Source organism: Plecotus auritus (assembly GCF_963455305.1).
Source record: "Plecotus auritus genome assembly, chromosome: 8".
Taxonomy (NCBI): domain Eukaryota; kingdom Metazoa; phylum Chordata; class Mammalia; order Chiroptera; family Vespertilionidae; genus Plecotus; species Plecotus auritus.
The window spans coordinates 88,960,426-88,977,671 of NC_137782.1; the positions used below are offsets into that span (position 1 = coordinate 88,960,426).

General features: G+C 46.2%; 1 protein-coding gene across 2 annotated transcripts in view; it reads right to left on the reverse strand.

The window, feature by feature from the left end:
* The window catches only part of ATP9A (ATPase phospholipid transporting 9A (putative)), a 150,849-nt gene that overhangs the window by 90,592 nt on the left and 43,011 nt on the right, over positions 1–17,246 (reverse strand). For both annotated transcript variants that reach the window (XM_080685178.1, XM_080685177.1), the window contains exon 4: positions 4,889–4,997. In XM_080685178.1, coding sequence (XP_080541304.1) covers positions 4,889–4,997 — 109 coding nt within the window. The remainder of the gene's footprint in view (positions 1–4,888; positions 4,998–17,246) is intronic.

Here is a 17,246-nt window from a genome sequence, read left to right on the forward strand (position 1 = left end):
AAAAAAGTAATGGCATTCATAAGTGAATAAACAACCAAAACCACTGCAGTAACTAATAAAAGCTCTCCAATTTTCATAATAAAACAGAAGTCTATTGTAGATTTTGGACAAAATGGAGTCTCAAATATTCTTAAAAGAATGAATAAAAGGTCACTCCCTTTTATATGGCTAATTATATTAACAAAATACTTCAAATACTCATTAGACAATGACAATTACATTAAAAATGAATCCAATTGGTCTGTTGTTTTAGATACACATTGAATGAAATAAGAGGATCTAAAATGTTGGAAGCAGCCTGAGATCTTTTCATATGTATATTCACCATTTGTATATTTTTTCTGTCATTTTTCATATACTTCAGGTATTTTTATTACCCTTTTATTTTTTTACTAGAGGCCTGGTGCATGAAATTCGTGCCCGGTGGGATATCCCTCACCCCAGCCTGCACCCTCTCCAATCTGGGACCCCGCTCACAATCCAGGACTGCTGGCTCCCAACTGCTCGTCTGCCTACCTGCCTGCCTGATTGCCCCTAACCGCTTCTGCCTGCCAGCCTGATGACCCCGTAACCACTCCCCTGCCAGCCTGATCGACGCCTAACTGCTCCCCTGCCAGCCTGATTGCCCCTAACTGCCCTCCCCTGCAGGCCTGGTCACCCCTAACTGCCCTCCCCTGCAGGCCTGGTCGCCCCTAACTGTCCTCCCCTGCAGGCCTGGTTTCTCCCAAATGCCCTCCCCTGCTGGCCCGGTCACACCTAATTGGCCTTCCTTGCCAGCCTGGTCGCCCCTAACTGCCCTCCCCTGCAGGCCTGGTCTCCCCCAACTACCCTCCCCTGCAGGCCTGGTTCCCCCCAACTGCTCTCCCCTGCTGGCCTGGTCGCCCCCAACTTTCCTCCCCTACAGGCCTGGTTGCCCCCAACTGCCCTCCTCTGCTGGCCCGGTCCCTCCTAACTGCCCTCCCCTGCAGGCCTGATCACCCCCAACTGGCCTCCCCTGCTGGCCTGGTCACCCTAACTGCCCTCCCCTGCTGGCCTGATTGCCCCCAACTGCCCTCCCCTGCAGGCCTGATTGCCCCCAACTGCCCTCCCTTGCAGGCCTGGTCCCTCTCAACTGCCATCCCCTGCTGGCCATCTTGTGGCGGCCATCTTGTGTCCACATGGGGGTGGCCATCTTTGACCACACGGGGGCAGCCATCTTTGTGAGTTGGAGTGATGGTCAATTTGCATATTACCTCTTTGTTATACAGGACAGGAATACTAGAAGCCCGGTGCACGAAATTCATGCACAGGTAGGGTCCCTAGGCCTGGCCGTGAACAGGGCCAATCAGGGCCTTCCGGCTGCCGGCTGGGGCCTTCCTTCGTTCCACGCCACCCCCTGGTGGTCAGCATATGTCACAGCGAGCGATAGAACTCCCGGTCTCCCAAACTCCTGTGGGAACACTTTGCATATTAGCCATATACAGTCTGGAAAAAAATAAAGTGTTGGAAGCAGCTATTAAAAAAAAATTAACTTCCACCCTTGCTGGTTTGGCTCAGTAGATAGAGCATTGACCTATGGACTGAAGGGTCCCAGGTTCAATTCTGGTCAAGGGCACATGCCCGGGTTTCGGGCTTGATTTCCAGTGTGGGGCATGCAGGAGGCAGCCAATCAATGATTCTCTCTCATCATTGATGTTTCTATCTCTCTCTTCCCCTCCCTTCCTCTCTGAAATCAATAAAAAATTTTTTAAAAAAAGTAACTTCCCTCCGATGGAGAATTCCTTATTATTAACTGGGGCTTTTAGTTCAGCTGTTCAAAATAGAACTCTTTTTCCTCAAAGTTTTAAAGTTTTTCAGTTTGATTAACATAATGCCTCTAAAACTTTGGCAACATCCTGACTTAGAGTCTGTGCCACTGACATTCTTAAAACTATATTAATTCCTGCCAAAATGCACGCTGTGAATCTAATTTTAAGACATCAGGCAAACGCAAATTGAGGGACAAGCTGCGAAGTAACTGGCCTGTCCTTTTAAAAAACGCCAACGCCATAGAGCTACGCCAGGCTGGAGGGGTGAAGGAGAGAGAGAGGGCCACTAAAGGCAACTGGCAACCCGGATCGGTTCCTGGACCAAGAAAAAAAACGCTGCAGCCCTGGCCGGGTAGCTCAGCTGATTAGTGTCACCCCAATATGCCAAGGTTATGGGTTTGATCCCCAGTCAGGGCACATACAAGAATCAACCAATGAGTATATAAACAACAAATCGATGTCTCTCTCTCTCTCTCTCCCTTCCTCTCTAAAATCAATTCTTTTTCAATGCTACTAAAAGACATTTCAGGGACAAATGGCCAATTTTGAGTAAGGATTCTAGATCTGATTAATAGTAATGCCTCAATGTTAAATTTCCTGATTTGGCTCATTGTACTGTGTTATGTAAGAGAAGTGTCCTCTTAGGAATTAAACACTGAAGTGTTTAGGGGTAAAAGGCATGATATCCTCACCTTAAATCTCTAATGGCTAAGACAGAGAGAGACTAGCAAAACCAAAATGGGAACACACTGACAACTGGGGAACTGGGGTGGCAGGCTTGTAAGAGTTCTCTGCAGGAGGTTTGCAGCTTTTTGCTAGTTAGAAATTATTACCCCCCAAAAATTTTAACTTAATCCAAGCACTGTTTTCTTAACCAGGAAATGATGTTGAGCGCAGGGAATCTCATGGGCTACCATCTAGTGGTCGAAGACTTGATTCTTGTTTCTAAGCATTTCTGAACTCCAGAAGTAGTGTTGAAAAGTCCCTTTTAAGATGTCGTGTGATCAAAAAAAGAAAACAGTCCTGCGTGGACATACATGTCCCTATGTGTTTCATCTCGCTTTTGAACTTCATTGAATTCTTGGTGAAATGTCTCACTCAAGAAAATATTATTGAGTCATTATATAATACGGTAAGGCCAAAAAAAGGCTTCTTTCTCTTCCTCTCTCTGAAACCTTCTGTTTGGGCTTTTCTCTCTGGCCCTTCCCCCCAAAGTGGATCAAATAACTAAACTCACCTCCATCACGTCCCTGGCTGACAGTTTTCTCGGCGCCCTTTTTGGGGCTTTCAAAACAAACTGCAGGGCCAGGGCCTGGGTTAATATTCAGAGCTCAGCTCCCTCGGCCTCTCCGGTCGAATTGGCATGACAATGGGAACCTTGGGTCCCAAAAGGAGGCCAACAAAGGAAGACATGTTTTTACTGCTGGAGCCATCTGCCAATTCTCTTTAGGGCCTTTGCAAGGACAGAGGGGTTCAGGCAGCAGCTGAGAGGGGTCTGCGGGGGAGGGCACGAAAACCACGCGGGGTGGGGGGGGGGGAGCAATTGCAATATGAAAAGAACCGAAGGGCGGGCAGGCGCTGGACAGATGAATGGAAGGCCTCCCAAAGCCCCTCCTCTAAACAGACCCAGCGGCCCTCTCGGCCAGGGCTTTTGTTGGTTGCCAAGCATTGCAAATGTCATCGTCAGAATATGTTATTAAGGGGGGGTTTAATATACACAAACCACACAAAATGCCTTCCCAGAGGGGTCTTCTGATTACCCACGTGGAACCCCCAAGCCACCTGCCTTTGCAAAGATTATACTGGGTTTTTATTCTTTAGTTTGCAGAATGTCCTAAATACAGTGGTTTAGCAATAACAAAACACGTATTTCTATACCCGCTCTGAAGTCCCCCTTCTCCCAGAGACTTGCAAATTTTTAAGACCACCAACTATGAAAATCTATTCAATGCACTAAAACGAAAACACGTCCATGCCCTCAAGGAATTTTGTCAAAATTTCAATTTGGGGGGATGGGGAGAGGAAGAGGAGGCCAAAATACATTCCTCTGACATTTTTCCCAAAAGGGAAAATTCTACTGAAAATCCGGGAACATGGATGGCCAGCTTCTCCGGAAGACTAAAGCGCTGAACAACAGCAGTTTATGCCAGGCTCAGGGACCAGCTCCTCCTGCACCTGGCTCGTCTCTTTCAGAATCCTCCCTTTCCTGCAGGCGAGGCACAACTCCGACTCCCTCCAGCCTCTCCTAAAACATTATGAGTCCCTGAATGGGATCAGTCATCTTAGGGGACTGCAGACAGTAACTTTCTCTCCTTTCTGAACACAACCTCACAGGAAATCTACTCTAGGACTGGGACTGGGAAACAGAAGTCAACCTTGGCCGGGTATTTCTGTGGGGTTTGGGGTAAGTTTTAAATCCCACCATTTAACATGCTCCTGTCTTGCCCAGGGTTAACAACTAAAGGCTAGCTCCCATTCTCTTTGGCTCAGACTATGGGCTCTTCCCCCTTCAGTTCTGAGGACTGAGAAGATGCCAGCAAAGAAGTCTTCACAGATGCAGTATTTACGTAACTCTGGTGCCTTTTAAGAAAATTGATGTGGCTCATCTTGTATGTCGACAAACATTCAATGTAAAAGTATACAAATAAATAGATTAATAGAAACCAATGCTGCAGAGTGATAGCATTAGTGCTGTAGTGTTCAAAGAGCATCTTTTAAAGCAGTGCTCCTTTGGAAAGGGATGGAGGGCAAAGTTCCCCGCTCCCCTCTGCAGCCAGACCCCGTAGGGTAAGGCACTAGCGGGCAGAGGATGCCAAACGCACAGAATTCAATTCCAGGTTGATGATGCAAGTTAGCCCACAGGACCAGCTCTAAGAGAGCCTGGCCACCTGGGGATGCAGCCCACACTCCCCGAGCCCCGGGGAACAGGTTGGCCTCCTTGGTACCAGCAACGGAACGGCTGTCCTGCCACGCGGCGCCCACACCCCCGCCAGCCCCAGGCTTTGAACTCTGCTCCCTGACTGTCAGCGGCCTATGATTGAGCTGCAGCCCTGCAGCCCAGGCCGGCGGCAGGAGGCGGCCCCAGTGGAGCCCCGGCTGACCTCTCACTGTGAGCCTGCTGTAGACCTGGGAGTTGACTTCCTTGTCCCGCAGGTAGCATCGGATTTCCTCCACCGCCTCTCGGATGATGGTGACAGCCAGCACGAAGCCCTGCAGAGAGAGGGGACAGAGTGAGCCCGGCTGAAACCCACCTCCCTCTCCTGGGGCAGGGGACAGAAAAGGCCAGAGGGCAGCAGGGCAGGAACTGCTAAGGATCCCAAATGCACATGCCCAGCAAACCCGCTTCTCCGAGGGCCTCCTACACACACGCTGAGGAACACTTGTCGACACGCCTGCACAAGCACAGCCCTGTTCACCACCTCCGCAGGGTTTCTGAGAGTAAACGATGTCGAAACACCCACACTGTCCATCCAGACAATGGCTGAAGGAGGGTGACACTGACATCCGTATCTCGCTCGCCATGTGCTGGGCTCCCTTTAAGTGCTTTCCTTCCATTAGTGTATTCCACCCTCACAACAAACCTATGGACAGATCCACCATACGAGATCGCTGTGCTGCAGATAAGGAAACTAAGCACTAAGAGGTTGGATAATCAAGCTCCTAGGAATTTATTTATATACTAGTGGCCCAGTGCACAAAATTCATGCACTCAGGGAGGTGGGGTCCCCCAGCCTGGCCTGTGCTGTCACAGTGCGGGAGCCCCGCAATCTGTCACCCTGAAGAGGTAGGCCCCACCCACCCATCTGGGGCTCCTCGATGGATTGCCTCAAAGAGGTAGGCTGAAGCTGGGGGTCCTGCCTCCATGTCACACGGAGCCGCGGGACCCCCAGGCCTCACCGCACGGAGCTGAGGGACCCCCTCCCCCAGGCCTCACTGCGTGGAGGCCTCCGATGGATTGTGTCAGCGCGACACAAGTCCCCAACATTGCAAGTCCCCGCCCACCTGCGCCTGCTGCACACATAGCCTCCTGCTGATCGGCTGTTATGCGTGAGGATGTCCCGACCATTTGCATATTACCCTTTTATTAGTATAGATATAAAAGCAGGAATTTTGAACACAGGAAATCTGGCTTGAGATCTTAACAGCCACCTTGTTCTGAATCTAGAGAAACTCCAGTGGGCGGAGCCAAGGAGATGGACCACCAGCAGGAGCTAAAAGGAATGAGATACCTCTGCTTGCACGGACAGGGCCAGTGAGGAAATCAACCTTTTAGAACATAAAATGGAACACCATTCACAGAAGTAACAAAGATTCCACACACTGGTAAACACTTTCTGCCCTGGCCGGTGTGGCTCAGTTGGTTGAGCGTCATTCCATGTACTGAAAAGTTGCTGGTTCAAATCCTGGTCAGGGCACATACCCAGGTTGCAAGTTCAACCCTCAGTCGAGGTATGTATGGGAGGCAACTGAATGATGTTTCTCTCTCTCTCCCCCTCTCCCTTCCTCTCTCTCTAAAAAATCAATAAAAACTTTTTTTTTAAAGAAAGACTTTCCCATTTCCTTAACTACTGGTTAGATTCCTCTCCTAAGAGGGACAAGGAAGGAGTGGGATGGACTGCAGGATGTCTGTAATGTCCTACATTTTTATAAAGAAATATTATAAAGCATTCACTGTGTAAGTACTAACTAATAAAAAGAAAATTTAAAACTGTCTGATCTTCCTGAGCCAGGCACCCCAACTCATATACTCAGGGAGGCTGTGTGTGTTATCCACAGCATGGACCTATTTCCATCCAGTTTTTCCTCTTGTATCCACAAAGGCAAGAACCTTCATCCATTTTTCTTTTTTCTTTTTAAGATAATTTTTTTAATTATTGATTTTTTAGAGAGAGGCAGAGAGAAAAGAGCGGAAAAGAGACAAGGATTTGCTGTTCCGCTTATTGATGCATTCACTGGTTGCTTCTGGTATGTGCCCTGACCCGGGATCAAACCCCAAACCTTGGAGAATCAGGACGACCCTCTAACCAACCGAGCTACCCGGCCAAGGCCTCATTCATTTTTCTTACAAGATGCCCTCATCATCCCTCCTTTTCAAATCACTTTTTAAAAACACAGAGAGCAAAAGTCCCAAGGAGGGTAGCAGTAGGGATTCTTTGCTGACTTCATGTTCATGCTGCTGACCCTGTGAAATACATTAACTTTGATTCAGATCCTTATGTAAATCTAGCCAGAGAGACGCTGCTTTGTGAGCCTCCTCCAAAGCCCCAGACATCTTTACAGTCACAGGACTCCTCCTGCCCCCTGCCGCCAATCAAATGTGAAAAACAGGCCCACTTCAGAACAAAAGTATACGCAGGCCTCATATGGAGGAGAGGAAGCTTGTCTGGCAGCACAGACCCGGTCTGCAGAGCCCGGTCGACCCCACCTCGTCCGGCATGCTGCAGTTTTGCTGCTCTGGGCCAGAGGCCAGGTTTTTGTTGTTGTTTGTTTTTATCAAATGTTCTGGTTTCTCTTCCCCCTGCATGGCCTGGCTGAGTCCCACGGACGACAGTGGAAGTATGTGCTCTGCAGAGACAGAAGCTTCACCCTAGCCAGTTTGGCTCAGTAGATAGAAGCATCAGCCTGCGGACTGAAGGGTCCCGGGTCCCAATTCCAGGCAAGGGCATGTACGGGTTGCAGCTTGATCCCCAGCCCTGGTCGGAGCACATGCAGGAGGCAATCAATCGATATGTCTCTCTCACGTCGATGTATCTATCTCTCTGTCTCTTTCCACTCTCTCTAAAAATCAATGGAAAAATATCCTCAGGTGAGGATTAAATAAATAAATAAATAAATAAATAAATAAATAAATAAATAACGGCAGAAGCTGTAACCTCCCTGCTGCCAAAGAACACGGCCTCCCAAGTTCATCCGAACTATCCTTCCCCGCCCCCAAACACACAGTTCTCATTAATTCTGGAGGAAATGCCACACCCTGGGCTAGACACTTATTTAGGAGATGCAAATGTGGTCCAGAAATAAGTTCCAGCCGTCCACCTTCGGAGGCCCTTCACATCCACAGACATCTAGAAAGAGGTTTGAAAGTGGGCCTGGGCTGTCGAGCCCAAGCTGAGCTTGTAGAGAAACCACAGGCGATGGCAACGCACAGACAAGCAACTGTAAAGGTGTCAGTAAGGCTCTTTGGTGATGTTGAACATCAGAAGTCAGTTTATGAAAACAAAACTACCTGTAAGAGATAGAATTCAGAAAAGCAGCTGCCTCTGGCTGGGGAGGGGCTGGCAGGAGAGGGGCACTGGGAACTTTACAGAGTGATGGAAGTGTTCTTGTCTTATTGAGGTAGTGTTTACACGGATGTTGATGAAGGTCAACACTCACTGAGTCAGAAACTCCATGTCTGTGCACTTTTTTTAATATCTCTATCTACCGTGTTTCCCCGAAAATAAAACATCCTCCGAAAATAAGACCTACTTACAGGTTTCCTTCTGAGTGAAATACAAGGCATCCCCGGAAAATAAGGCCCCAGGCTCTGTCTCAGAATGAAAATTAATTTACCGTAAACTGGTCGCTAGGGCCGCCCCAACTGGCATCTAGCAACCAGTGATGTTACGCGGAGTCCTGACGTCACTGCTGTGTGGAGGCGGAGCGGAAGTCGGAGTGAGCGGTGAGCGCGGGGCGGGAGAGAGGAGGAGACTTTGGCAGATGCATGTAGAACAGGAGGATTAGAGCGGACAGGACACGGCGAAGGTGGTGAGTGCTGGTCTGTCTCTGGTGACACTACCTGATGCTCGCGGCCGCCTTCATGATGACTGAAGGTTCTCAGTCAGTGGCAGACCCTGCTCCAGCCCAGATCCAGGCCCCAGCAAGCCCAGTGACAGTCCCCAGGCAGGCCCCAGGGGGTAAATGTCTGATAAAGGGGTAGGGGGGATGTCTGGTGAAGGTGTTCAGTGGCACAGGGGTGGGGGGAGGGGGATCACTTAAAATGACACAGGAGGATCAGAGGGGGCAATCAAAATGACACAGGAGGATCAGAGGGGACAATCAAAATGACACAGGAGGATCAGAGGGGACAATCAAAATGACACAGGAGGATCAAAAGGGGTTACTAAAAATGGTAATCCCCCCTCTGATTCTCCTGTGCCATTTTGATTCCCCCCTCTGATCCCCCCTGTGTCATTTTGAGTGATCCCCCTCCCCCCACCTTGTACCCCAATTCCTTTTTTTTTACCCCTAGAAATGAGCGCAAAAAGAAAAAGCTACTCCGTGGAGTACAAGAAAGGAATCGTGGAAGACTCTTGGGACCAAAATCTTACTGCTTTCTGCAAAGAGAAGATGTTGAGCATCCGATTGGTCCGAAAATGGCGAGCAGAGTATGGTAACCTCATTGAACAAGTAGACAAGGGAAATGCTAAAAAGCGCAAGTGTGGATCAGGTCGGCAACCATTATTTTCCGAGCTGGAAGACCTGATCTGTGAATGGGTTGTTGACAGGAGAGCAAAGGCTTTGGTTGTGAATAGGGCTCAGATTCAAGAATTTGCCCTTGCAATGGCACCACAGTTTGACATAGCCCCCGAAGACTTCAAAGCATCACAACACTGGCTGGATAATTTCCTTCAGCGAAGTGAACTGTCTTTAAGAAGATCTACAACATTGTTTAGGTTGGAAGATACTCAAGTTATTAAGCAAGCACTTGCATTCAAGTCCTTTATTGATGATGCTGACTTCTCTAAATACAATCTTTCCAACATGATTGCTATGGATGAAACTGCAGTGTTTATGGGCCAATCATCTCAAACAACAACTGAACAGCGGGGTGCCTCCTTGGCGTACATTCCCTCCACTGCTTACGAAAGTGCACGTGTTTTCCAGAAAACCAAGATGGCGGCATAGGTAAACACCTAAACTGCTGCCTCGCACAACAATTTCAAAACTACAACTAAAAGACAGAACGGACACCATCCAGAACCACAGGAAAGCAGGCTGAGTGAAAATTCTACAACTAGAAGGAAGGAGAAAAGCTCACAGAGAATTGGAGGTACGGCAAAGGGGCTTTGTGCGCGCAGAGAGGAAGGGCGGCTGAGAGCTTGGCTGACTTCCTCTGGCGGAAGGGGGAAGGAAGCCTTGGACCGCGAGCTGGGAAAGGCAGAAGTCTGAAGGCGCACACGGGCCAGTGCGCACAAAGGCTGCGGAGGTAGCCATAGGCTTTCCCTAGTGAAAGGGAGTCAGAGGATCCTGACTGAGCCCCAGTTCTGACTGCAGTGAACCCCGGTTCCAGGCGAGCCCCTGGGGACCCACGCTCTTGTAGGGGGAGTCTGGACTCTCGGGCGGAGACTCAGGAGCCGGGGAAGGCGGAGGACTGAAAGTGCGCACACGCACCGCGCCGGTGCGCACAAAGGCTGCGGGGGTTGCCACAGGCTTTCCCTAGTGGAGGGGAGTCAGAGGATTCTGACTACACCGAGCCCCAGTTCTGACTGCAGTGAACCCCAGTTCCAGGCGAGCCCCTGGGGACCCACGCTCTTGTGGGGGGAGTCTGGACTCTCAGGCGGAGACTCGAGCTGGGGAAGGCGGAGGACTGAAAGCGCACATGCGCGCAGGGGCAGGGCTGACAGGAAGCCAAGACTGAGACTCCACCCCATCCAAGCTGAGCACAGAGGCTATTGCAATTTGGCAAGTCTAATCCTATAAGGCTGTCTCCAGCACCGGGCTTCTCCCAGCATAGACACAGCTGATCCTTACAGCCAACTGGCCCGGAGGTCAATTCTTCCCAGTGATACCAACAACAATAAAGACTTAATTACAACAAGGCTGTACACACAGTCCACAAAGGGGTGCACCAAGAGTGTCCACCTCAGGTTAACTGGGGAAGCAGACCCACTGGGCCATATTGGAAACCTAGCACAAATATCTACCTTACCAACTCAGGGATTCAGTGAAAATGCGGGGTCAAAGAATCAGACCACAAACGAAAGAAATGGAGGAAAACAAACGACTGGATATAGAATTCAAAACCACCGTTATAAGACTTTTTAAGAATATCCTAGAAAAGGCCGATAAATATAACGAGACCCTCGAAGATATGAAAAAGGACCAACTAGAAATTAAACATACACTGACTGAAATAAAAAATATTATACAGAGACCCAGAAACAGAATAGAGGAACACAAGAATCAAGTCAAAGAATTGAAATACAAAGAAGCAAAAAACACTCAACCGAAAAAGCAAAAAGCAAAAAAAAAAATCCAAAAAGTTGAAGATAATGTAAGAAGACTCTGGGACAACTTCAAGCGTACCAACATCAGAATTATGGGAGTGCCAGAAGAAGAGAGAGAGCAAGATACTGAAAACCTATTTGAAGAAATAATGACCGAAAACTTCCCCCACCTGGTGAAAGAAATAGACTTACAAGTCCAGGAAGCCCACAGAACCCCAAACAAAAGGAATCCAAAGAGGACCACACCAAGACACATCATAATTAAAATGCCAAGAGCAAAAGACAAAGAGAGAATATTAAAAGCAGCAAGAGAAAAACAGTTAATTACCTACAAGGGAGCACCCATACGACTGTCAGCTGACTTCTCAACAGAAACTATGCAGGCCAGACGGGAGTGGCAAGAAATTTTCAATGTGATGAATAGCAAGAACCTACAACCAAGATTACTCTACCCAGCAAAGCTATCATTCAGAGTTGAAGGGCAGATAAAGAGCTTCACAGATAAGAAAAAGCTGAAGGAGTTCATCACCACCAAACCAGTACTATATGAAATGCTGAAAGGTATTCTTAAAGAAGAGGAAGAAGAAAAAAGTAAAGAGAAAAAATTATGAACAACAAATACATATCTATCAACAAGCCAACCTAAAAATCAAGTGAATTAAAAACCTGAGGAGCAGAATAATCTGGTGAATATAATAGAATCAGGGGCATAGAAAGGGAGTGGGCTGATAATTCTCAGGGGGAAAGGGGTATGGGGGGGTTCATGAAGAGAATGGACAAAAATCATACACCTATGGATGAGGACAGTGGGGGGGAGGTAAGGGCAGAAGGTGGGGTGGGAAAGGGGTGGAGGGGAGCTATGGGGGGAAAAAGGAGAAATAATTGTAATAATCTGAATAAAGATTTATTTTAAAAAAATAAATAAATAAAAAAATAAAAATCTAGTACCAAAAAAAAAATAATAAAAAAAATAAATAAATAAATAAATATTAATGAGAAAAAAAAAAAAGAAAGTGCACGTGTTTCCTGTATTTTGGCAATTCGTCTGGATGGCACTAAAATCCCACCTTTAATCATTTCTAAGGGCAAGAAGGAAAAGATTGAACGTGTTTTGGGCGTTTTTATTCCTGAAACTGAAAAAGCCTGGGCCACACAAGCAGTTATAAGGAAGTGGGTCGATTTAATGCTGCCGCTTGTTATGCGAGGGAGCCAAAGAGGTCTGCTAGTCTGGGATGCAGCCAGCACTCACCGCGCTAAAGACATGAAGACATTTCTTCACGAAAGAAAAATAGATCAGATAATGATTCCCGCAGGAATGACGGCCTATCTCCAGACTCTTGATATTGCAATAAATGAGCCATTCAAAGACAATTTGCGCATGGAAATTAATGACTACATTGAAAATAGAATGGAGAGAAATCAGCTTGGAAACTTTGTGAAACCTAAACTGCAAGAAGTTGTGACTTGGGTGAAGAATTCATGGGAGAAAATCACGACAGTTGCATTGCAAATGCACTGCGAGCAGGCTACCTTGACAAGAAGTACTCATTTAAAGACAGTGCTATTGCTAAACATGAGAGATTTGGTCCACTGATTCTGAAAGAAATGGAGTCACAAGAAATTCACCAGGAAATTCAGGAATTGGGTTGTTATGATGATGTTCCAGAAGATGATGACATGATTGTCATTGAATAAATGAGTAAACTCTTGATACTGTAGGATTCACAGTTTGTCTGGTTTGTGTTGACAACTACCGTACTACCGTACCGTATACAGGTAATAAATATCCTTTATTTTCACTTAACAATAAATGTGTATCGTATTCTTCTTCATGGAAAAATAAGACATCCCTAAAAATAAGACCTAGCGTGTCTTTGGGGGCAAAAATTAATATAAGACACTGTCTTATTTTCGGGGAACACGGTATCTATCTATCTATCTATATTATTGATTTCAGAGAGGAAAGGAGAAGGAGAGAGAGAGAGAAACATCAATGGTGAGAGAGAATCGTGGATCAGCTGCCTCCTGCACACCCCACACTGGGGATCGAGCCCACAACCCGGGCATGTGCCCTCACCGGGAATTGAACCGTGACCTCCTGGTTCACAGGTCAACACTCAACTACTAAGCTACACTGGCTGGGCCATGTCTGTGCATTTTATGGTGTATAGATTATATCTTAATAACAAAAAAAATCTATATTTATTACTTGGACTTCATACAATGTTATGGGTTATTTCTGTTATCTCCTGAAGAAATTCTGCCTCTACTATATTAGTACCAAGAAAAAAAGTATTGAAAGCTAGAACTTAATCCAGACAGTGAACAAGTGTCACTAGCGCAGGTTTTAAAAACTGAAATGAGACTATGTTCTATATGCCAGGAGCTATCGGAAGTACTTTACGTGTTGTTATCTCATGTAATCCTTCCAACGAGCCAAGGAAATGGACATGATCACCCGTTTCACAGATGTGGAAACTGAGGCTCAGCAGTTTGTTCAGATGACACAACTTCTCATCAAAGTGCAGCCAAGGCCTGCACTCAACCACGCGCTCCACAGCCCTCACATTGAGCCACTGCACTCATACCTGGGTGTAAAATGTCAGGACTTTCAGGATGGTCAGAGACATTTCAAAACGTGTTCTGGCCAAGAACTGCACACTGATTCCCTACACAAGCATCTAGGACCTTTAGGGGAAGTCAGCTACAGTCAGCTAGAAATAGGTGGTGTCCAATTCATCTTCGACCATAAACTCCCTGCTCTGCGGGCCCCGGAAAGAAAGCCAGGACTTCTACAAGACAAACATCCCCGAAGAGAGGGAATAATGGCGGCAGAATAGACAGATGTGTTCCGAGCCTTGTCCCGGAGCAGAAAGAAAGAACAGCTGAGGGTCGCACGAGGAGTGTTTGTTGGCAAGTTGGGGGACAGCTGAACTCCAGAAGAAGGTGGGGGACTGCTAGATGGGTTCCCCTGACCGGGCAGCCCCCACTGCGGCTGGGTCCCCTCCCAGAGCTGCGAGCTTGGACGCGGAGTCTGTGTCATCTTGAACCGGAAAGTGGAGCTTATCGGAAGCCTGAGAACCCACAACTGCGCACCCACGGAACAGCTGCGAGCCCCAGAACAACACTCCCCAATTGGTGCAAACACACGGGTTCAGAGAAGCTCTACACTCCACCACAGAAAGGTCAGATTTCGCCTGGGATAAGGTGAGGTCTCTGGTCCCGGCGGGAGAGAGGAACGCGCGTTTTGTGGGAGCTGGAGGACAAGGGAAGTCTGTGCCTAGAAAAATCCGTGGCTGTTGGGGCTGGCGTGATCTGTGAATGTGGAAAGGGGTCCTCAGAGCTGCTAACAGAAGGGCTCTCTAAAAAGCAATCCATTTTGATCTGAAGTGCAGGGACACCCTAAGAATTTCAGGCTGCCCAGACTTACATGCAGCCCCGGAGTTCCCCGGACGCCTAGGCTTATGCGCAGCCCCGGAGTTGGCACACTTGGGCTTTTTCCTCTTGAAATTCTTGCTTCTGATTACTAAGCCCAATACATAGGATCACCCAGTTGGGGACACCCTGGGAGACTGCAGGGGAAAGTTGTTTTTCTGGAACCTGGGGATCGGAGCGGGGAGTGACCATCAGAGAGCCAGCTCTGAGGCAGCCCACTCCCACAAACCGGTAGTGAGTGCCACAAGGAAAGAAGGCTCTAACATTGCCTAGAGAGGCCATAGATAGACCCGGAAGTCAATCCAGAAACAATGCCACCCAGGGGCTGAATCACAAATTGACTCTTGTGTAATCAAAAATAAAGGAATACGAGAAATTAAGACACACCGCCTGCTTAAAATCAGGACTGGCTTACAACACTGAAGAACAGTGGAACACAGGGAACTGCAATACTGTCCGGACTGAGAAACAGGCATGCCAAACAGAACAACAGAGGAAGTGAATGACCTTCACTACTCCACATTTTATTTATTTATTTATTTTTTTATTCTCATTTTTTGCATCTTTTACTCAAGAAACTAACCTTTTTTTCTTTTTTCATCACTTGATTTTACCTTTTTAATTATTACATTTTTATTTTCAATCCGTATTATTACTACTGCTATTTTATCTTTTTTTTTTTTAAAGTGTCATTTTATTTTCTCTTCATTTTATTTTGGGATTAGTGTTCTACATTCTATTTTTATCTTTCCTTTAGCATCATTTTACTCTATCTCAGCTCTACCTTAATGCCATCACTCTCTTCCTAACCTTCCCCTATTCGGTGTCCTGTTTATCTTACCCCTTTCCTGCTTTAGATTTTCCCTATTCTTTCTGTTTACCCCCTGTTAAAATTTCACCCTACTTACATATCTAATCTCCAATCCCCTGCTCCAAGTCCATACACACCTCTCTCTTCGCTGTCTTAACTATCCAAAAAATTGTTTTTCTCTCTGTCCTTTTGTTGTTGTTCGCTTGAATGTAGATTATATAGAATTTTTATGCTTTTTTGTGAGACTGTTTTGCTTATTCTTCTTTTGTTTATTTTTTTGTTTGTTTTGTGCTACAGCTTTCCCTTGCCTCACTCAATATTAGTTGGTGTTGTAGTTTGTATTAATCCCCAGGCACTTGTTGCTGGCATTTGCTGGGATTAGTGCTTGTTCTATTGGAGCTTTATCCCCATATATATAGTCTGTTCCCCTTTCTCTCTTAGTCTCTTTCTTGTCTCTCTTACTTTTTTTTTTTCTTTTTCTTTTTTTTCTTTCCCTTTTCCCAATTTCATTTTGACACTCCTTTTTTTTTCTTCTTTCTTTCTTTTTCCTCTTCTTCTTTCTCTCCTATCACCTAATTTGCCTTTCTCTGGTGATCACCTTTATTGGAGGTTATTAATATCATGAATACATTTCTCTTCAGTGCCTTGTGAGTTGTACCTGGTAGTGCTGTAGTTTGTGCCTTTAAATCAACGCAAGAGAGAGAGAACTACATAACCAGACACCCAAAGAGAGACCATGGGGAGACAAAGAAACAGCCTGCATATGAAAGAAAAGCAGGCATCACCAGAGAAGGAAGTAAACGAAATGGAGGCAAGCAACCTTCCAGAAAAAGAATTCAGAGAAATGGTCATAAGGTGGCTGAAAAGAATGGAAGACAAATTCGACAATATGAGCAAGAACCAAGAGGAAATGAAGAAGAACCAATGAAAAATGACATCGCTGCTGTGAAGAACTCAATAGAAAGCATCAAGAGTAGACTAGAAGAAGTAGAGGACCGCATCAGTGAGCTAGAAGACAAGATGGGAAAAAATACCCAAGTAGAGCAACTTCTAGAAAAAAAAATTAAAAGGCAGGAGGAGAGCCTAAGGGAACTTTGGGACAACATGAAACAAAACAACATCGGCATAATAGGGGTTCCAGAAGGAAAGGAAGCTGAGCAAGGAATAGAAAACCTCTTTGAATAAATAATGACAGAAAATTTCCCTGATATAGGGAAGAAAAAACCCACACAAATCCAAGAAGCTCACAGAGTCCCAAGAAAAATGAACCCCAAAAGACCAACGCCAAGGCACATTATAATTAAATTGGCAAACACCAACGACAAAGTAAGAATCTTAAAAGCGACAAGAGAGAGACAGAAAGTTACATACAAAGGAACCCCCATCAGACTAGCAACTGATTTCTCAACAGAAACTCATCAGGCCAGAAGGGAATGGAATGAAATATACAAAGTCATGCAAAGGAAGGGTCTGAATCCAAGAATACTGTACCCAGCAAGGCTGTCAATCAAAATTGAAGGTGAAATCAGGAGCTTCACAGACAAAAAAGGACTAAGGGAATTTATTACCACCAAACCAGCAATGCAAGAAATGCTAAAGGGTCTGCTGTAAAAAAAAAAAAAAGAAAGAAATAGGAAGCGAAGAAGGAACACAGGGGTAAAGAATAGGAATGGTGACAAATAAGCACCTATCAATAATAACTTTAAATGTAAATGGGTTAAATGCCCCAATCAAAAGACATAGGGTAACAGATTGAATAAGAAAACACAACCCATATATCTGCTGTCTACAAGAAACCCACCTCAGAAAAAAGGACGCACACAGACTAAGGGTGAAGGGATGGAAAAGGTTTTCCAGGCAAATGGAACTGAAAAAAAAGCTGCGGTAGCAATACTTATGTCTAACAAATTAGATCTCAAAGTGAAGGACATAACAAGAGATAAGGAAGGCCACTTCATAATACTAAAGGGAGCAATCCAACAAGAAGAAATAACTCTGGTAAAC